This window comes from Amblyomma americanum, chromosome 11, assembly GCF_052857255.1.
Source record: "Amblyomma americanum isolate KBUSLIRL-KWMA chromosome 11, ASM5285725v1, whole genome shotgun sequence".
In the NCBI taxonomy this organism is placed as follows: Eukaryota; Metazoa; Arthropoda; class Arachnida; order Ixodida; family Ixodidae; genus Amblyomma; species Amblyomma americanum.
Window position 1 is genome coordinate 107,594,890 of NC_135507.1, and position 22,321 is coordinate 107,617,210.

Sequence of the window (22,321 nt, forward strand, 5' to 3'; positions counted from 1 at the left end):
CGCGTGTTGCCTCCCTCAGACTAAAAGGCACATAGACGTGTAGTGCACCCACTTAAACAGTTAGGAACCGAATTTTCAACTGATGTGGCGCAGCACAGCGCAGAGGTTGCCAGGTATTGGCGCATGCTTATGCTTTGCCTGTGTTGGATGGAAAGGCGTGGTGCACCTGCTCATAGAGGCGGTAACAGCCACGCTGTGGAAAGAGCAAGATAAGAGGGAGAGCGCCACAGCAACCCAGCTGGGCGCCTTTGGGGCACTCAGAGCTGGAGGGAAAGCAAAAATTAAAAAGAAATACTGTGTTTACTTGCATAATTTGTGCACTTCTTTTTTAGGTTAAGGCTTCAAAAGTCGGGTGTGCAAATTACACGGAGATTTTGTGAACACGTCCTAAAAAACTCTGCAAAGGCGGTATATACCGTATATTACTGCCTATATGTCAACCCCGCCTCCAACACGCACCCCTCTGGATGGCATGACGGTCCGCATGTAGCTCAAAGAAATAAATGTGCAATGACAGAATCGCAAAGCCAGCAGTCAGGGGCAAATGTGGATAAAAGGCGATAAAACGGCACTCTTGCGTGCAGTCCACCTAACTAGCAGCAAACAGAACAGCACATTATCGAGGCTTTACTGTATTTAGATCCGGAGGGAAAGCAAAACCAGGGAAAAGAAAAAAAAAAACAATTTCGGTACCCTTGTTTGCCCTCTGTCAAAATTTTGGCATCATTACAAAGCCGCCCTTTTTTTCAGCAACCAGTAGTGCAAGATCCTTGGTCTTATGCAGTCAAAAGTAGTTGTCGTGAAAGACCCTACACCCCTCATAAACTACTGTTCATTTCTTCAGTAACTGGTTGTTGAATTCAGGGCTGGTATATTTAATGCAGCGTGCACGACCTTTCGTTTGGGCATTGTTCTTTGCTTATAGGGGTTGCCTAATGTCACCACCACTTATGCTGGATGGCTTGTAAAGTTTTTTTTCTTTGTCTGCTTTGCAAATGCTGCCAGGTAATTTCCTTTGCTGGTAGTGATGGGGGCTGTCAATTTTGTGCTGTTTTTTTTTTCCTGGGCCTGTACAACTATAGCTGTTTATGCCATTTGTGATTTGTGCAGGTTACTTGGACAGTGTGTCGAATACTTTGACCTTGCATGTCGACTTCTGGCTGACTCAAAAGGCAAGTTCATGGTATTTGTCAATTATTTTTTACATACTTTACTTTCCAGTGCACCCAATATTTTCTAACAGTGGTGCCTGGATGGGATCATTGACAGTAAGCGCTAATTTATGAAACTAGGCTTCTTGTGTTGTCACTCTCATGAAATGCTGTCCTTATTTTGACCTAATGCATGTGCGCCTTTGTCATTTAGGGGGGGAGGGGACACTCAGCAAATTTTTAAAAATTTCTTGATAGATGTGGATGAAAGTTCTTATGGATGCTAGTAATGATTTTGTGACTACTTGCACGAATTCTCAGCATTATGTCCCAAGAACATTTTTTCTACCCTCAGCTTTACAGAAATCCTTCAGACAAGACAAAGTGCATTTGCTTGACTGTATCTCTTTGAACGTGGCAGCCTTGTCATGTCCTTATGGTCGGCTGTGACTAAATGCATTTGCTTGACTCTATGGTTGATGGAAAGGAATGGTTGATGCCGTGACATTCTCCAAATATTTTTAGAAGATTTTTTTTTTCTACACAGAATGTTATATCCTTACTTGCATAATACACTCATTTTTTTCATGTCAAATTAGTGACAGATTTAAAAAATGGTAAAGTAATTCAAAAATAAAGGAACGTCACTGATAAGAAAATAACCAAGGAACACAATGCAACAAACCGTTAGACAATCCTTGAAGCCATTGTCATGCTATGCTTTTTGCAAGCAGGGCAGGAAGATTAAAATTTGTTGAAAAAAGCTGGCTTTTTCACAGCGATTTCAGCCCTGTTTCTTGCTACCTGTACTCACAAAAGTGTTTTTTAAAGCCACCTTTGGGCTGTTTTCGGTTTTCGTTATCCATATTCGCTTCGCAGCTAGGCCTGTGCAAATGTTTGATAACTTCGAATGTTCGGTCAGATAGCAAATTATTTGACATTCGATTTGAACTGATTGCTTAGCATTCAAAATATCGAAGTATTCGTCACGAGCAAATAACGTTTGTAGAACTCTTGCTTCATACTCCAGGTTCGCAACACTGCAAGCGTGTAAGCGAAGCCTTGGCTCCGCGCCATGTGCCTGCGCTCCCGCGCATGTGCCAGAGCCGGTCTGCGCATGCTCGCATCAAGAGACGTGAGCAAGTGAAAGTGCGGCACCCAGATCTGTACTTGCCAGGTGTGTGCGGCTGCACCACCCATAATGTGCACGCGCTGTAACCGACACCTTAGCATAGTGTGATCAGTTTTCGTGCACGTCTAGTGCGCATGCAGCTGCCTGCAGGTGCTGCAGCCGCTCTTCTCCATGTGAAATTCGGGAATCAAGCGCAGCAACACGAGCATGAGAGGAAGCTACCATGAGGCACTTTGTGACGGGTGTCCCTTTCCAATGCCTCTCGCATCTCACACCTGTCTCGCATCTCGGCTAACACCTGAACCGCGCTGTAAGGGAAGGAATGAAGGAGGGAGTGAGATGAGAAAGGAAGATGTGCTGTAGTGGAGTGCTGCGGAATAATTTCGACCAACTGGGGATTTTTAACATGCACTGACATCGCATAGCATATGGGCACCTTTTGCGTCCTGCCTCCATTGCGGCCTCCACGGACAGGTTCGAGCCCGGGAACTCCGGCTCGGTAGTCGAGTGCTCTAACCACTAAGTCACCGTGGTGGGTTATCGACTATCACTGTAAAACCATTTGCAGGGGATGCACCGGTGGATGTTGCTCAGATGCTTGAGGACGAGATCGCCTGGCTGCACAGTTTCTCGCCCTCGGAGAGCCCTCACGACCGGGACATGGACGCTACGCTCATGACGGGCCACTTCCACCTCGTCCGCACGCTGGTCGCTTGCAACGGGGACGACCACAAGGCAGATGCGGGACAGAGCCTGGTGCTCACCCTGCTTGAGTCATACCTCTTCCCAGCCTCCAGCCTCGTCGAGAAGAGCGCCAAGGATGACACGCCAGAGCCCGCCGCGGTCAAGCCCAAGTGCGCGGCAGCGGAGGCACGCACAGCCGCCTTTGGCATCCTGGTTGAGCTGACCAAGTGCTGCCCAACAAACCTGGAGTGCATCGTCCGCTGGCTGGTGGACCGGCATCACCGGCTCAAGTCTGAGCTGGTCAAGGAGTTCGAGTATGAGCCGCTCATCGCGAGCCGTGCCGAGAGTGGCTACGTGGGGCTCAAGAATGCCGGTGCCACCTGTTACATGAACTCAGTGCTGCAGCAGCTGTTCATGCAGCCAGGGCTGCAGGAGGCCGTGCTGGCCATCGATTCGGACAAAGTGGAAGAGGAGAGGTGAGCAACCAAGTCTTCTACGAGGCGGGAACTGATGTTTTGCTAGAAATAATTAAAAAAGGAACGTAGGATGATAGAGCATTTTGTCTGCTCACAGGGTTTGCTTCTACCATGTGATCCTGTTTTCTTCCCATCATGTCACTGCAGAGAAGTTGCTACAAAGCATACCTATCTTTACTGGCTTGGCACATGTTTCGTGCTCAGGATTGCATGTACAGTGCCTTTAATTTGGTTACTAAATGGTGCCAGTAGTGACCAAACACTGTATTTACTCGAATGTAATACGAGTTTTTTCCCGGATTTTTTCTCCTTAAAGTCTACCCTCGCGTTATAATTGAATACCGCACTTCGAGGGGCCTAAAGCAGTGCCACAGTGCAGCCATTTCAAAGCAGTCAGCTTGGTTTCGGTTTCCACACTTTTGCAATCTTATGCTGGCAACATGGGTATCACGGAAGCCAAATCCTCATCCATCCAAAGTCAAAGCATTTTTCTCTGTCATTTTTTTGTGCTCGTTGTGACCTCGGGCTCAACGCATCATTGCGTCGTGTTCTTGTGGCGTCGCTCGCGGTGTATTGATTCAGTGCACACTATGGCAACGCGTCGTACTCAGTGCGACGCTCGTTTTAAGAGAAAAGCGATCCTGTTAGCTGAAGAGGTCGGGAATTCTGCGGCAGCTGGAAGACGACCGCCATCCGCCATTCGTGGATGGCAGCTGCAACGGGAGGGGTGTTTTAAATGTGAGTCCCACTGCAGATGATTTCGTGAGCCTCGCCACGGCCATCACGTCTAGCTGGAGAAAAAAGTGACGGACTTTGTTATCGAGCAGCGCAACCGTCTCATGGGGGTCAGTGTCGAGCTGATCCGATGGAAAGTTAGAGACGTTGTTCGGGAGATGGGAAGCTCAGAGCATCTCGTGGGTGGGCCCAAACGTTCATGGAGAGGAATGGATTCTCTCTGCGGCGAACAACATCGATGTGGCAGAAGTTAGCGGGAGACTTCGATAGCGAAAAGGACTCTGTTTCTGAGAACTCGGCCTTTGCAAGCGAGGAAGATGAGTAATCAAGTTGGTCACGATGTCTATTAAAGGTACTTCGTTTTGCATCCCTAAGCCTCGCATTACATTCGTGGTTTTATTTTTTCCCGCTGGGCAGCATTTAAAGTCACCCCTCGCGTTACATTTGTGGTTGCGTTACATTCGAGTAAATATGGTAACGTAATTTATACTTCACACTGAATTCGTTAGGTTACAGGGCAATATATTCAGCACTTCCACCACCTCTGTGCTCCATGGAATGCAGTTTCAAGCACAGTGCACAGGCAGGAGCAGCATGCAAGGGAACACCTTAGTTAGGTGTAACTAATGATTACTCTTAAAATAGAAGGGATATAGATAGGTTCTTGCTTTTTGCCACGGTGTAAGAATATGTTTAGGTGCTGACACTGCCCGCTCGCCGCGGCAGAGAACGCATATAGATTATGTTCGCACTATAGTTTATGCAGTGACCGCAGCTTTGTGGGGTGCACCGCGGAGGAGTGGCCAATTGCTTGCAGAGCAGCAGGCATGGCTGAGCGGTGTGCCTGGCTTTCGGGGGCGTTTCTAGCTGTGTTTGTCAATGTTTTGTGCTGGCAGAGTGCATCCCAATGCGTGAACATTTGGTTCTCTGCTTCTATGTTGTGATAGGCATCATACGTGAACAAGTTGTGCTAAAACTACGCTTTTGTTTTGTTTTGTTTTGGTACCTCCTGCGTTGATCGTTGCACAAACTCTCGTTCCGTCGCAGTCTATGCACCTGGCGGATGTGATGTGTTAAGTGTTGTTGCGGCATGCCTGTGAAGCCCAGCAGGGTCCAAAAGCCAATTCACCATGATTATGGGTAATGTGTCGACACCTTTGTACCCAACTACAATTCGTGCTAGGAGACTTGCATTGATCGGATACTGGTTTTTAAATTTCTTTCGGTGCACGCTCACGTGGACCTGTTTGGTTTGGTTTCAAAAGGTTTAACGTTCCAAAACGACTCGGGCTATGAGGACATCTCACGGGGAATAATTTTGACCACCTGGGGTTCTTTATCGTGCATTATTATCGCACAGTACACCGGCCTGTAACATTTCGCTGCCATCAAAATGGGACCATTGCGGCCAGGATTGAACCCGCGCCTTTTGGGTCAGCAGCCAAGCACCATAACCACTGAGCCATCGCTGTGACTTTGCCTGAATCTGTAGCGTTAGGCAGATAGGGTATTGCAACCGAGAGACCATTGCTGTAGTGTAGTTGTCAGTTTAGCCATGAGTAGATGCATGTTTCGGAAAAGTCTGTGTGGTTGTCATCCAAGGAGATGGATGCAGTGATTGTCAGGACTGCTGCTTCAGTCTGGCCCCTTAGGCACCTGTAAATTGCCCATTGGCCTGTGAATAAATGTGTTTCGTGCCTACTCCTGTGAGTAAACAAATCACATCTCCCAGCAAGGCTGTTTTCTGTACTAAATTTATTGCAGATAATCGCTATTCAGGCTGCAATGGAAAAATAAATTAGAATCGTGCAGTTCACTGTCACGAAGCGACAGATGAGCTACATGAGGGAGGCCGTGCTGGAGGGCTCCGGTCATACAACCTGGGATTCTTTAATATGCGCTGAAACTGCACAATGCACACGGGTGCCTTTTGCGTTTCAACTCCACTTAAAAGGGGCCATGACATGGTCATTCTTCATATTGCAGTTTTTTCCTTTAATATCTAATACAAGAGCTTATGATTCAGTTTTCGAAATTTGGCTGCCCTGGACACACTCTGTATTCCAAAAAATGCGATCGAAATTGAGAACGGGAAACTCCTCCCATTAGCAGCGACTGCCATATTGAATGCTGTCGTGACGTCACCAGGTCATACACGGAGCAACGTCGTCTGCTGCAATGTGCCCAACGAGGTCTCTTGTCCCCCTGTACTTTTGCGGGCGATCGAAGTAGCAATCGTCCCTTATATACCGTATTTACTCGCGTAATGCTCGCACTCGCGTAATGCTCGCACCCCCCACATTGGCTATCAAAAATTGGAAAATTTTTTTTCCCCACATAATCATCACACCCCCAAAATTACTGCCGCGAGCAGTCTGCTTGTCATAGCGATCGCCATCTATTGGCTGCGGCCACAACTAACTGCCATGGTTGGGCGCGCGTGCTACTAGGCGGCGGTACTGTGCTATCATCCACTGCCACCGCCACTACCGCTCATCCACTCGCCACCGCTAAGCCATTTTGGGAAGGTTCTCCAGCTCTCCGGTGTCTCGTAGGCCTCGTTTGCCTTGTTTGCGTGTTGTACCACCGTGCTCTTTGTGCCGCTTCGCCATGGGACGCTACTCAAGCTACACAGCTGCTTTTAAGCTAAAAGCTATTGAGTATGCGTTGAAACATGGCAACCGCTCCGCCAGCAGACACTTCGGCGTCAACGAGTTTTGCGTCCGGTATTGGAGATGGCAGCACGACGAACTCAAGACGACTGGTAAGACGCGCCGGGCCTTCCGTGGACCGAAGACTGGGAAATTTCCTGCCGTCGAATCCTCTTTACTGGAATATATCAAGGCTTGACGAGCGGATGGGTGTACTGTGTCGATTGGTTTGATACGGAACCAGGCGCTCGTAATCGCAAGAAAGGAAGGCATCCCGGTGCAAGACTTCCGCGCTAGTAATGGGTGGGCCACACGATTTATGCGGCGCATTGGACTCTCGCTCAGGAGGCGAACGACGCTTTGCCAGCGCCTGCCCGCAGCCTATGAAGAGAAAATTGTGGACTTCCATTGATTTGTTATCAGGATCCAGCAGGAGAAAAACTTCTTGCTCTCCCAGATAGGGAACGCGGACCAAACTCCGCTGAATTTCGATATGCCCAGCAGCAGGACAGTCGAACAGACAGGCGCTCGGACTGTGCACGTCAGGACTACAGGTGCCGAAAAACAGAGGTGCACAGTCATGCTAGGCTTGACGGCGGACGGGCGGAAGCTCCCACCGTACAGGTGCCCCAAAAGTAATACGGAGCACGCGAGCGGCGGCCGAAATGGAAAAAACTGCATGCCAGCGCACTCTATCAGCAGATGTGCAGTAAAGAGCGAGGGTACGTTGGCACATCCGGCTGACCCATCTCGACAACTTGATGCTCGCGTTATCGCCGCCACGGGCGAAGCTATGCTGCTACCGTTACTGCTCGCCAGGGGCGCTTTCAATACATGATGCATGGGTTTGCTGTTTGTTCGCGCCGTGTAGAAGGTTGGAGTTCGGCAGCTCGCACTTTTTTGCTTTTTCAGGAATGCCACCATATTCAGCCTGCGGGTACCACCGTGGCTCACTCTTCACTTCACAGCAAGTTTGTGACAATGAAAACAGAGAAAACTTCACGAAGGACGCAGAACGGAAAGACGACACACAGGCGCTGAGCTAACAACTGATCGTCTTCCCTTTCTGCGTCCTTCGTGAAGTTTGCACTGTTTTTATTAGGATGAATAACGAACTAGCTCATGATGTGTTCTGCGGGTTTGCGCGCGAGCTATAGAATACAAACGCTCGTCCATCGCTTTGGCAAGTGTGGTCAACTTTTTCTTGGCGCAAGGAAGCGTATGAAAAAAGGATAGCATGCATGTGTTGTCTTCGTTATCTTCATTATAAAGATAGGGCCTCAAGAGTATAGCAGTGTAGCTAAATAAGGATCACTTCCCTCAGCACAGATTTGTTTTCTTACACTGGAGGAAAAAAAGAAGCAGAACACGAGGTTGTCGCTTATTCAGTCGCCCGTGATCGGCTATATTTTGCGAACATGTAGGAAGAAAAGGGCAACAGGGTGGAGTCGATTAAAAAAAAACTTTCAAAGGCACTTTTTATGCAAACTTAAACTTTAATGCCGGGTAAAGCTGCCGCTCACGCTGATGATATCGGCCATGCGCCGAGGAAGGGACTCGTATAAAGAGTCGACGTATCCGGGTTGCTCTCGGAGGTTGTCCCACTCCGTGTTGACTGCCTCCCAGAGGTCATCTGGACGCGTGCTGTGATTCATATGCGACAGACTACTTTTCAAAGTTCCCCAAACGTTCTCAATGATGTTCATATCAGTGCCTTTTGGAGTCCACTCCAATAGCTGCACAGCCCGTTCCTCATGCAAGGCCTTCACAACTCGCGCAGTGTGGACGGGGCTGTAGTCTTGCTGCAGGAGGAATATTCCATCTTTAAATGGCCTGTCCAACGCGTACGGGATGAGGTGGTGGTCCAGGACGTCGCAGTAGCTGGCTCCGTTAAACTTTGATGGCAGTCTAATAAGGGGGCCGAGGCCTTCTGCACTGACAGATCCCCAGACGTTCATGGCACAACGACCACTGCTGACTACTTGCGTCGTGAAGTCGGGTAGGTACCTATGTGCGAAAAAATAATGCGTTGATCAGCTCCTACGCATTATATATTTAAAAAGACTAATTTAACTCAAAACCTCGATTGTCAGGCCAGGGGTAAAAGAAAAACCCTTTTTGGCTCATAAAACTTAAATAACTGCTGCAAGAGGACTAGCGAAGAAAAACAGTTTCATTTCTGTACTTATACGCGCACATGGCTTACTGTGCTTTAGACCGCTGTGCTCTTTACTTCACACAAATCAGTCTTATTCGGACATACCTGCAATTGCATGGACGCCAAACACGCCGCTGCTGGTCCCATCTTGAAGAGAATGTTGACTCATCTGTAAAGATCACTTATCGCCAGTCGTCCACAGTCCACTGCTCATGGGCGCGAGCAAATGCAATGCGCTGTTTCTTTTGTCTTGCCGTCAAATACGGTTTCTGCGCCGCCACACATCCACTTAATCCGGCTTCCTGGAGATGGTTTCGAATTGTGCTCGGACTGATGTCTAGGCCGAGGGCATCTCAAATTTCTTTTGCACTTTGAAAAGGATCCGCAACGGCTGCAGCGACGATCAGTTGGTCAGCCTCAGCCGAAGTGCACCGCTCGCGACCTTGACGGGGAGCATCGCCAAGGCGGCCGCCTTCATCCCTGTAAGCTTGTATTATACGATTAACTGCAGTCATCGACCTTCCAGTCCTGCGGCATATTTCCCGTTCGCTGTATACCCTGCGCGTACAGAAGAACAATTTCGTGCCTAACTTCCAATGGAACTCGGGGCGGCATTTTTCGTCAAATGGGAATTTCCGCAACGTTCGTTGATATATATGTGCGTGTGGGCGTGTCTTGCAAAAGGCGTCTAGCCTTCTCATCGATTATCAAGGCGATAGCATGAACGAAGCCAGCTCCTGCATTGTCTCGACCACCATCTTATCCCATATGACTCGGACGGCCTTTTTAACGATGTAGTCTTCCAGCATCAACACTATAGTGCCGTCCACATTGCGCGAGTCATGAATGTCTTGCTGGAAGAACGGGCTGTGCTGCTGTTGGAGTGGATGCCAAAGGACGCCGATTTGAAAAGTGAGGTCGTTTGGTGAACGTTGGAAAGCAATCTATTTCATATCAGCCTCAGAACGAGTCCAAATGACCTTTGGGTGGGAGGCTGTAAGAATATATGGGACAACCTCCGAAAGCGACGTCGACTCCTTCTACGAGTCTGATGATAATGAATTTTTATGTAGCAAGAGCATCTGTGGCCAAAGAGCGCCATGGCACAAAGTTGTTTGTTCTACTCAATGTGGGGTTAAAGACCCATTTCCCAAGCATTTCATCCTAAAGAAGCCGAGCACCAGGCAGGGGAAAGCTTGTACCGTATCACCGGTGGGTACCAAGTGGCGCTGGGGATCGAACCCCGCACCCCCCGCATGCGAGGCGGATGCTCAAACGACTATAGGCCACCGCTGCGGTGCTTATAAGAATCTCTTTTTTGGCACTTGGCCTGTCGTCAACCTGCGGGGGGGGCTTTACCGGTTATGAAACTGTTGAGTTTGCATAAAACGGCCCCTTTGGAGGCTTTTTTTTTTAACTGTTTCCTTCCTGCCACTCATTCCTACATTTATTCATTTAACTTTTTGTTCTCTAGTGTAAGAAAGTCAATTTGTCTTCAAGAAATTGGTCTGGAGTTATTAGCCCACTTGCTATGTTTTGAGCACCTATTTTTATCAAAGACAGCACCTGCATGCCATTGTTGTTTTTTTTTCATGCATTCCCTAGAGCAAAGCAAAATTTACACCGCATTTAGGAAAGCGTTACACGAGAGTTTGTACTCATCAGCGCACAAACTCGCCACCAAGTGAAGCGCAAGCTTCAGCTGTCACGCAGACAAAGATGATAAAATTCCTGATGAAGCATAAGGCGCACGGTGCCGACGGCAAACATTTATTCATGGCCCGGATGAACGACAAAGCCTTGCATGCGTTATTGAAAGCGCCCCTGGCGAGCAGTGATGGTAGCAGCATAGCTTCGCCCGTGGCGGCGATAACGCGAGCATCAAGTTGTCGAGATGGGTCAGCCGGATGTGCCGACACCCCCTCGCTCTTAGCGGCGCATCTGCTGATAGAGCGCGCTGGCATGCAGTTTTTTTCATTTCGGCCACCGCTCGCGTGCTCCGTATTACTTTTGGGGCACCTGTACGTCATTTTCTAGCGGAAGACCATCCCGAAAGGAAAGCTCCCCCCTGGTATACACATGCGCGTCCAAGAAAAGGGGTGGATGACCGCGGACCTTATGGTGGACTGGGTGAAGACTTTGTGGGGGCGGCGACCGGGAGCACTTCTTTTTCCGTCGCTCCTCGTGCTTGATAGCCTTCGGGGCCATCTTCAAGAGTCGGTTCGGGCGCAGTTCAAGGAACTGCGCACGGACCTGGCTGTTATACCCGGCGGCCTCACATCAAAGCTACAGTCTCTTGACGTATCTTTGAACAAGCCATTTAAAGATAACGTCCGGAGGCTGTACGCAGAATGGATGGCCGAAGGTGAACATGCTCTGACGCCGGGCAGCAAGATCAAAAGACCGTCCGTGGAGCTGCTGTGCAGCTGGGTATCAGAGGCATGGGGGATGATTGAGGTAAACATGGTGGCCAGAAGCTTCAAGAAAACAGGAATTTCGAGCGCCCTGGATGCGACCGAGGACCACCTGGTGTGGGACGACGAAGAAGCATCGGAAGATGAAGAAACCATCGATTCCAGTGTCGACACGGACTCTGATGAAGAGTAGGATTGCCTGCAGGACGTACGCAACGCGAGTAGTGACGGGGAAGTTGCGCGCGGCAAATAAAGTGCTTTAGCAGCTTGAGCTTACGTTCACCTTGTACTTTCATAACGAAGGTAAGTTAGGCTTGAAAGTAATGTTTTCGTTATATTTACAATTGCGGACCTGACAATCCTGATCTTGCACCCATTCATCTTTGCATATAACACTCCGAAACATTTGCTTGAAAATTTTCCCCGCATAATTATCGCACCCCCAAACTTCGCGTTGATTTTCAGGGAAAAAAAGTGTGAGGATTACGCGAGTAAATACGGTATAAATGACAGGTGCCGCAAAAGCGTCAATAATAGTCACGCAGTTATTCTTCGGTATAGGTATAGGGTCCAGTTGCACTGGGCCGATGGGACGCGATCGGCGGTCGATTGGCTGGTCGGTATGCGAATGCCATCGCTGGTGCACTAGTTCACCTGTCAAGCTAGAAGGATGACGACGCCAGCAAGATCAGCGACTGCGTATCGTAGTAGCGTTAAGAATCAGCTTAGTGGGAACCAGAAGAGTGTGGCGGGGGACTTGTTTGTATGGCATTCTATAAACTTCAGAATTTTAAAACTTAATGGACCTCATGCTAGCCACGGCGACGTACGTGATGTGTGTGCACCAGTGAAGATGTGCTTTTATTCGGTGCCTGTGCATAGAACCTAGTGGCGAGGCAAATGAGCGACACGGGCAGAAAACGCCGCACGACGGTGCCGCTCGCCGCCGTCCCCTGGGCTTATGCGGCCGAGCGAAAGCTTCGCAATAGACGGCCCGAAAAACTGCGCTTGTGTACCTTATCCTTATCGAAAAAAGCGAAATGAGCGGCTGCATTTCATATCTTCACACTTTCTTACTAATGAGCGGGGAACTCCGGCCAGATGCTTGATTTTTGGCCGACGGTGGACCGCCGGCCCCTCTCGTGACGAGGCCTAGCGAATACGCAGGTTTAGTGTGTGCGATTTCGGCGATTGCGGAGAGCGAATTCACAAGTTTTAGCACTTGAAAATAGCTGTTGAGCGTAGTTTTGGCCACAGTGCCGTCAAAGCGACGACTGCCTACATCGCAGGGCGCGAGTACAATAAGGGGGAAGTGCCGATATGTGACCTGGTCTGCACAGCATGCGCTGAAGGCAGCCGGCAGCAGCCATCGGTGTCTACTGTGGACAACAAATCTGGTCCTTTTCATTAATTAAAGTAATGTCCGAACGTATTTTTAGCTAAAGCGCTTTAAAATCAAATACTGATGACATAAGAGGAAGCAGTTACAATTAGTGGGAAGCGCTGGTCCTACAAGAAGCGTTTCCCAAGCAGGCGATATAGCATCAGCGGTGCTTATTGCAGTGTTATCATACTGTGTAAATGAGTAAAACTACAATCTGTGGGTAATACTACGGAATAGTTAAGATAAGGAGAGCCCACCTTGCGTTTTGTGCCAAGCAAACGAGCAGTACTGTTTGCGCACAGCTATGTAAACAACCCCAGCGCGGGTCTGCAGTTGTGATCGTCGCATTCCTAGGCCACAATGTGCACGCACAGTAAATGCTAAATGATGTACTGTTATTTTCAAGCACTTATTTAGACGGCGGCGGCTATTCTTCGGTGCGGGCAGTGAAAGCATTCGAGTCGAGTAGGGTTTTGCAAGCGGCTTGGTTCCTGCAAAAGGGTTCTACAAGCCGAAGGGAATGTATGTTCGACTTACAAATGCACACGTTCAGCGGGGAAGTTGTCTCATTCGGCACTTTTTTCTGCTCCTTTCATGCCTCGAGGTTACCGTAGTGCCACCTTGTGATAAGTTGAGTTTAATTATCGAGCCGATGAATAGCGGACCAGAAATTGGTAGCCAGCTACAAAACGCCGTGGCTTTCACGGCGCACATCGGCGAAGGCATGCACGGCACGTGCCGCTTTTCACATACGGGAGCACTTGACTGCTCGAAGAAACCACACTCATAACATAAAAATGACACGTTTATAAGCGTAAGTAATAAATCAGGGGTGCCACGAGCAAGTCCACTTTCTTAAGGATCACTCAGGTCACGTAATAAGCTGATGGCTTCCGAAAAGAAAACGCTAAAAATGCATTTTATTTTGATAAGCTAAAAAAAAAAAGAAAAATTTTCGAGCGACCGCCATCTACGGTGTGCATGCAAGCACTCCAACAGCGTGCAGCAGACGACGCGGGGCGGGTATGCCCCTCTGACGTCAACGATCAGAGGTTGCCAGACCAGCAAGCAGTTCGCAGAAGAAATGGAAAAAATTCGTTTTGAAAATATTTACCACACAGAATCAACCGGAACTTGGGGGGAATTTCAATTTAACAAGTTGAGAATTAATTCCTATAAGCAGGGTATGCGTGAAAATAGGCTGTCATGGCCCCTTTCGGAATGTGGTCACTGCAGCCTCGTTTGAACCCCTGTCCTGCGGCACACCAGCTGAGCACTCTGACGACTGAGCTATACCAGATTCAAACGATGTCAGCAAACAAAACAGTTCATGTTTCTAACGGTGGTCTGGACCCTCCACAACCTATGCGTATAGCTTTTCATTTTCCAAAGAACCTCTTACTTAGGCACACTAGATGCGAGATGGCTTAGTAGCACAGCAAATTATTTTAGTGGGCGATCTCATGGCCTCTAGCAATTTGCACCCGCTCTGCATTTTGGTGCCACAATACACGGTGGTATGAAGGGCAGAAAATATGCCGACAACGTTTATAACAAATATGCAGCTGCATAATTTGCATGAGTTTCGAATGGTCGGTGGTGCATTTTGTAGCAGAACATCACTAAGGGCAGCATAGTCGCTTTAACAGGCATACTGCAGTTCTTCGGAACTGACATCCACCAAATTCAGTTTACAGCCTCAAGTATTTTATCTTTTCGCATGAATGCCGGTCTAGCTTCCCTTGAGGTTGTCAGCCACTCAGCATCGTCGGTATCGGCGTGAAAGGAGAGCTCGTCAGAAGGAATGCCGGGGGCTTTTTTGCAAATTATTTTCGTGTTGGTCAGCTAAAAGTGCGCTGCACTAGCCACTAAAACATCATCACTAAAACATCACCATTAAAACATCGCCACTAAAGCGTCGCACTCGTGGCTTCCTTTCACTCTTGGGGCTCATACGTATAGTGGCAGAGTTCTGCTGCCGAACACGAGACCATGGGATCAATTCCCGGCTTCGGAGGGAATATTTGGTGCGGGCGATATGCGTAAACACCCTTGAGATTTCTGTCCATATCAAAGAACCCAGATGTCCGAAGTTAACCGTCTTCACTGCATGGCGGGCCTCATATAGCCTCAGTGTCAGCTGATTACTCTGCTCAAGTAATGCTTGAGTGTAAGCATATAGGCTCTTTTGCCTTGTGGGAGTATGCGCATTGAGGTTGATCGTGTATCTTTAGGAGGCATAATAGCTAACTGTGCTCTTGGCAGTCTTGCGGATGAAAGAAAAAGCCTTGCAATGAATGTATTTCAATAATGAGCTCGGAAGGACCACAGGCCCTTGCCTCGCTGCGGTTCCACCCATTCATGCAGTCCCAGCAAGTAAAACATGAAGTACCCCAATATGATTACATGTCGACAGCAGTTGCAATCCTTGTGTGCCCTGCTGGGCTTTACAAAGCACGCATACACGCTGCGGTACCAAAGGATTGCTCAACGTCTGCATTATGGCTGCTGCAGCTTGGTGACTATAGACGGGTTACATAAGTGCCAGCAATGCTGTAAAAACTTGCAGCTAGTTCTGGCAACACTGCGCAGCGCTGCCATTGTGCAGGACAGTGAGGCAAACGAGCATAAGCGAGTCTGATGCAGTGTACTTATCCCGCGTCAGATCGTCTCTTGTCTCGCAAACTGCAGCTGCTGTGTCGATTATACTTTATTGCAGTCTAGCAGTGAAAGGCTGCTCTTCAACGTAGCACTCACAGCGATGTCGCTGTCGCTTATTTCTCCCGTTATGGGGTGGCAAAATGATCTGGCAGTGATTCCGCCGCTCTCGGACCTGAGCGTCTGGGAATTTTGCGAGAGCAAGTCGTCCACAGCGCATACTTAAGATCGTAGCTACAGCTTCCACGTAGAATCATATGCCAATGTGACTGCTCTAATTACAAACACCAGCCAGACCAGGTAAAGCTGCCACGCATTACGCTATAGACTCTAGTAGGCAATTATTGTGTGCCGCTAGCAAGTCGGCGCCTGTAATGTCATGCTGATTAACTATAACTCAATGGTTGAACACCTGTGCACCATTAACCAGTAAGAGCATGTAATTTGTCATGCTGATTGGCTCCTTGGAAACGCAGCATGCATGCTGAAAAACTGCACAGAAGCTGGCGCGTTGTGTCGTTCGCTTCCTAGTTCCTTGTTTTTACGCTGTTTTCTGTTCCTAAAAATGTGCAAACTTGTCTAAATTTTCATCTAACTGTAATTAGCATGCGCCATTCCTTAAGTCCAGCAAAATTGCGAAACTGTATTTGTGGCACCTAGTGAAGTGCAAAATCTGAAGCGTGTATAACACTTGATAGATAGCTCAATGAAAGCATCGACAAACATGTAATCTTTATTTACAACGGTACTCTCATCTTCCTAAAAGTGCCACGCTTTCGCAGGAAGAAAAATGCACCACCATACTCTTTAATGATTGCTGTGGACGACACATCCAACTGCCCGGCCGGAAGCTTGCCTGTAATCACCTGATTGCTGTAGTGCTGTCCTTTTAGCTGGTAGTGTCCTTGCAACCTTAGGATGTTTAAATGCAAAAGCTGATGGCACCGCAGCTTTGTGCAAGTGTCGGTAACCGTTCTCAACATTAGTGACCAGTCAAGCGAGCACATTGTGGTCGCTTTTTATGCATTAAAAACTGATTTTTCATTCCTTCTGATGGCCACAGTCAACTTCTTGTAAATGTCCGGGTCCTTTGGGATTCCGTAGCAGGAGACCTGAAAGCAAAATGAATTTTACAATGAGCTTTGCCATGGTTTAAAAATGCAGGGTGCCCACACGTCCCATTTTTGCCTCAGCTGCATTTGTCACGTAACACGTGGAAAGCCATTCTGCTCAAAGTGGTTTAGGAGCAGCCTAGTGCCAATGAATCCTGTCCAGAAGCTTGGTCTCTGCATCGCAGACACCAGTTCACTGCGTCGAGCTTTGGGGGGCAACCAGCTATGGGAATGGTTTTGTTGCTCGTACAGCAAACCGACATCGCATCATTTCTGATGCCCCACCCCCCGTCCCTCTCCAATTTCATTTTACAATACGCTCCAACCTTTAAACCCATTGCTTAGCTCAGCGTTAGCATATGTAAACAGTAACTATTTGCGCACTAATAAATTCTTTCCATCACCACCTCTTCTTCAAATGTGCCTCAAGTCATTCACTGCAGCGTCTTCATATGAAGACTATGTTGTTTCAGCTATAGTGGTTGATGGTTGAAACAGTCTCCTCAGTTCAATTTGGTTTCACTGGCCACCTGCATCCAGTTCCAATCAGTGCTTGCTTTTATCCTTGCGTATGTTTGGTCGGCGTCAACGGCAATTGCGGTGAGGCATGCACATGAACATGGTCTAAATGCGATAGATAACCTGAGCTCACATCTTTGAGGCGTGTGCACCATGAAAGCGGGGATAGTTAAGGGGAGCACTTACTTTTCATCCAGATTTGTCAAAGCATCTGTACTGTGTACACAGCAGTTCACTGACATGGTGTCAGGTCATTAAATGGAGCCGACTGATCCAAAACAAACACCAAAGTCCAGAAAACACAGAACGCGCTCGGCAAGAAGCGGCAGGCAAGTGAGCAAGGCAGACCTGCACCCGCTCGGCCTGTTCCTGTACAGTGGCGGCTGCAACAAGCTTTGCGTAGCTGTGCATAGATGGCGCTGCTACAGAACTCATCTTGCAACTCGTCTATACAAGCCCTTGTGGAGTGGCGCCATCTGTTCTCAATCGAGAGAAGCACAAGGAGCAACAAACAAGATTTTGTAGGGCTGCCGGATGCAGTGCCAGCACCTAAATATATTCTTACATCGTGTTTTTTGCAAATAGTTTATAAAAACTATTCGCAAATAGGTTTTTGCAAATTAACCAGCCCATAGCACTTTTTCATGTTCAGAGCAGAGGTAAAAATAAACTTTGCTCTTGAGCATTAACTGCACATTTTCTTTCCACATTGCTTGCGCTGTTGTGCAGACATAATGCAAAGGCACAGAACACAGGGTGAAGCCCAGAGCCACTAAAGTGAGGCACTCCTGGCTCCAGCCAGGTGCCGTGACCCTGCCGAGGAAAGAAGTGATTGTGATGGTTTTGCACTGCCTTTGCGCAGCCTGCTGTTCCAGACGCAGTCGGTGTTTGGCCACCTGCTGGAGTCCCAGCTGGAGTACCACGTGCCAGAGCAGTTCTGGCAGTGCTTTCGACTGTGGGGCGCACCCGTGAATGTGCGCGAGCAGCAGGACGCCTTCGAGTTCTTCAACCACTTGCTGGACCAGGTGGACGAGTACCTGCTCAAGATCGGCTGCGACCCTGTCTTCAAGCCCTTCTACGAGGGAACCTTCTCTGACCAGAAGATCTGCCAGGGCTGTCCCCACAGGTAACTGCATAGCTGGTGTTGGGGGTCTGGTGCCACAAGAGGCCACCTTGGTGTGCCTTGATCTTGTCCAATGAGCGCTTGGATGGCCTTTTTGTTTGTTTTTTTGTTTGTTTTACTGCAGCCGTGGCCTATTGGCTTTAGCATCCAGCTTGTAGGAGGGAGTATCGGGTTTGAGCCCCAGTGTCGCCAAGTGCCAACCAATTTTTGCTCGGAAAAAGCAAGGGGTCTTTGACCCCACCTTGTGCAGACCAAACACATTTTGCCATGACACTTTCTGAGCAAACTGGCCTTCCACCATTAAAGATCATTTTTTTTGGACTGGGCAGCAAGTAAAGCCTAACTGGACATTGCTTGCCACAGCTGTTTGGCAATTGGCCTCGTTGACTTGCTCGGTTTGTAATTTAGGATTATGTTCCCCAGCTGGGCAAATTCACCTGCGTTGTAAATAGCACAGAATAAACAGAGAAGGAGTAAAAGACACAACTTAACGAAATGATATAGCCAGTAATTCAATACATTCGGGCTCAACTCTCGATGAATGACGTGAACTGAAAGTAAAGTCAAAATTGTGAACAGGATGCAGTGGTATATGCTACATAAAAATTTCGTTCCACCAGTGTCTTGCACACTCAATATGTTTGCGCACATTTATCATGCTTTTATAAAATTGAGTACAGCTTCTCATAGGTTCTCAGTTCAGGTGCATTGGCCCTAATTACTCGGCTTGTGCAGACGTGACTTGTTCCAATGCTGTACGTAATATTTTTGGCTGGGCTTGAAGGCCATAGGAGGAGGCCAGTAGAATAGTACTTGGTTCTAACTTGTTAGAGCAACCAGGGACTCCGGAGGAAAATATAGTTAAGAAGGACAACCCCCCCCACCCCGTTCCGGGGTCCCTGAGAGCAACTCTCTTTTAAGAGCAGTTAGAATTCTTGTGCATGTGTGTGCCCATTTTAGGTATGAGCGTGAGGAGACCTTCCTGGCCCTGAACCTGCCAGTGAAGAGCCAAAGTCTCAAGGAGTCCCTGGACCAGTTTGTCAAAGGCGAGCTCCTCGAGGGGGACAATGCCTACCTGTGCGAGAAGTGTGGCCAAAAGGTCAGTAGCCCCTTTTACAGTACAGTAATCGCTCGTTATAACGAAATCGCATTACTTGAAATATCGTTTTATTCGAAATTTCTTTCGGTCCCGGCCCAAACGCATGCATTATAGGTCGCATTACTCGAAGCACACGAAGAGCTTGACCCACTTTTCATGACGCTTTGCGATGCCAGAAAACCGCGGTCTCTTGGATGCCGAAAAGTGGCCAAAAGACCGTGGGCAGACTTGCGACGTAGCATTCCATGGGGTGCGCTCGGTGAGCAAAAATTTACTTCTCTAAAGAGCATTTCTGGCGCTGAAACGTGCCAAAAAGCACAAAAGAAGTGTCCCTCCGATTCATGCTTGCGAGTAGCGAGCGAGGTGAGCTTTCGGCAATGAGCTTAGCTACTCCCTGGCTGTCGTAGTCGTCGCTAAGCATAACCGTTTCACATCGGCTAGAGCAGACGAAACTCTCGAAAGCGCGCGAAAACGTCATTCTCGAGAGTTTTCGCTTCAAATGAGAAGGCGACTCACAGGTCGCGCTTGCAAGTGAGAACAACGGTGTTGTCAAGCTGCTGCCTGGTCGCACTGCCTTTGTCGTGTTCGACGCGAGGAGCTACGTTAACAAATTGGGAAGACTACTTTGGGGAAGCCGGTCTAGAAATCTGCTTGCTGCTCGTCATAATCGGCCTCCATCGCAATAAAAAACCCCCCTAGCTTCATTGCACCTTTGACGGTGCAAATAGATCGATAATTTTCCGAAAACACGAAAAATCTGAGCGTCGCCAGCGGTGAGTCAGGCTGTCAACATGGCGGGCCAACACAACCACGGTGTTTCCCCAGCGATTTTCTCAAGCCGGTCATGCTTGATTCGCGCCATCCGACTAAACAGATGGTCTAAATACGTGGTAGGGTTATTGAATTTTGTTCCTAGACATCTCTCAACGGCGTGCACGTGACGTTGCGCGACACACTGACACTTGAACCGTAGAATTAGCACAGTGTCATTGACAACCGTCCGCCAAAAAACTCTCGCCGAAGAACTCAGTTGGAAACTTCACAGCTGTACACATCGGTAAAAAAAAACTGCCAAGTAATCATGCGAAGCCCCTATTCCAAAACCGTTCAATTTTTAGAATCGCGCTGCGTACCTACAATGAGCGGCTAATCGTTTTTTGAGCACAACAAACAACCTCAGACTCGAGCCATGGCATTTCCGTGACCCCGCCCCCCGCATGAAAGCGGCCACTGCCTTCGAAATACTCCGAAATACCTCCATAAAAGCGGGCACTGCCTTCGTGATTCGAAATATCCCCCCGTAGGTTGAATGCATGGGCGGCGACCGCGGCTTTGTGCAATGCTTGGTCAGATTAGAGCAAGGGTTGCACGCGTCCGGCAAGAACTTGAAACAGCCAAAGCTCATTGCTTTTTTTGCACCTGAATAAAGTTTTGCTTCACTGAATACATTGTATTTTTGACTTCCTCGCTGTTGCTGTGCAATTAAAGCTCAGCTGCTTTAGATTTTCTCGGATAGTCGTTTATATCAAATTACCGCTTATAACGAATTTTTTCGCTGTCCCGCTGACTTCGTTATAAGCAGGGATTACTGTATATAGCTCTGCTGTCATCTAGCAAATGTAAATTTTGGTATTGCTACCTGCAGATGCAATGGCAGTTCAGGAGTGTGGCAGAACCAGATATCTTTGTAAATGGACAAATAGGTCCAGTGATTCCTCCTCTGAAATCAAGAGAAGGCATGTGCATAAACAAGGCATGTAGGCCTCGTTGTTAAGGGTAACGGAGGGGGTTCCAAGAATCCATTGAACCTCTCCTTTGCAGACTGTGCCACCGTTTGTTCTGTTACCTGACCCTAGCAGCGCCGGCAGCTACAGATGCAATTTAGTTTTTACCATTCAACTGGGTTTTGTTCCAAAAGATTCACTGCTAAAAACCGGGAGAATGTCATGTTCGAGTAATTCATGCCTAAATCTTTCCAGTTTTGCCAGCTTTTGCGCCTTTTTCCATGCTTATGTGAAAAGAAAATATGTGCATCTTTTCTTGCTGGCAAATTTGGTGCACATTTCTTCTTTTGTTCCTTCTTTTTTTCCTTATCGTCAACTCTGTGTCATGTGTGCAGCGCAACACTGTCAAGCGGACGTGCATCAAGCGGCTGCCCCAGGTGCTGGTCATTCAGCTGAAGCGGTTTGGCTTCGACTGGGAGGCTAACCGGGCGGTCAAGTTTGACTACCACTTCAAGGTTCGTTGCCTGGCTGGCCTGCCTTCTGGTTGCTTTGAAAGCATTGTTGATGGCATGTTTGAGAGGGGGAAATCCAGGGCTTCATGCGAACCATGGTTAATAATTAATTTGTTTGTCTCACATGAGAGCACGTAAACAAATATTTAATACCTGTAAAAATTCCCTGGAAACAGACTTTAGCATTAGTGGCGGATTGGGTACAACTGGAGGGGTGCATGGTGTTTGCAGGCCGAAGATTCCATTTGTTGGCTGTCAGAATTAAAAATGAATCTGTGTGGTGCTGAAGTGTAACTGTGTAATGAATACCGCATTTACTCGCATAATGAACACATTTTTTGTTGACATGAATTTGGGGGAGGGTTCATGAAGTGGGGAAAAACAGTTTTGCCAGATTTTTTTGTGAGTTGAAGTATCATATCGTAAGCACGCCCGCCCGTTTTTTCCTTCCATCCGTCCATCCATCAATCATCAACAGAAACATACGGTCAGCTGTGTTATGTCGCTTGTGTTTAGCAGTGTTTGCTTCGAAAGATGTTGGCTGTTTCACCATATGATCTGATAATTTTTTGATAGTCGATGGTGCTGGACACTCGTAGCAAGATAAAAACGAACATGCTTAACACCAGCCCTGAAAGTTTAGGTGCATGCTTTTTTATGTGAGGTTAAAAAAATACTCCTGGATGGCCCTGATTCAAAACCTGAGATTAAAAAGTACTTTTCGAAGAAAATCCTCATGAAAATGCCATTCTTTTGATCTGTATTTTCTTGTACAAGATTTTTGCAGAT

At 48.0% G+C, this 22,321-nt stretch overlaps 1 protein-coding gene across 1 annotated transcript in view; it reads left to right on the forward strand.

Annotated features, from left to right (window-relative positions):
- The window catches only part of LOC144110741 (ubiquitin carboxyl-terminal hydrolase 24-like), a 276,311-nt gene that overhangs the window by 166,466 nt on the left and 87,524 nt on the right, over window positions 1–22,321 (forward strand). The window contains 5 exon segments of the mRNA XM_077643811.1: window positions 1,111–1,172; window positions 2,852–3,443; window positions 17,937–18,200; window positions 19,158–19,296; window positions 21,416–21,535. Coding sequence (XP_077499937.1) covers window positions 1,111–1,172; window positions 2,852–3,443; window positions 17,937–18,200; window positions 19,158–19,296; window positions 21,416–21,535 — 1,177 coding nt within the window.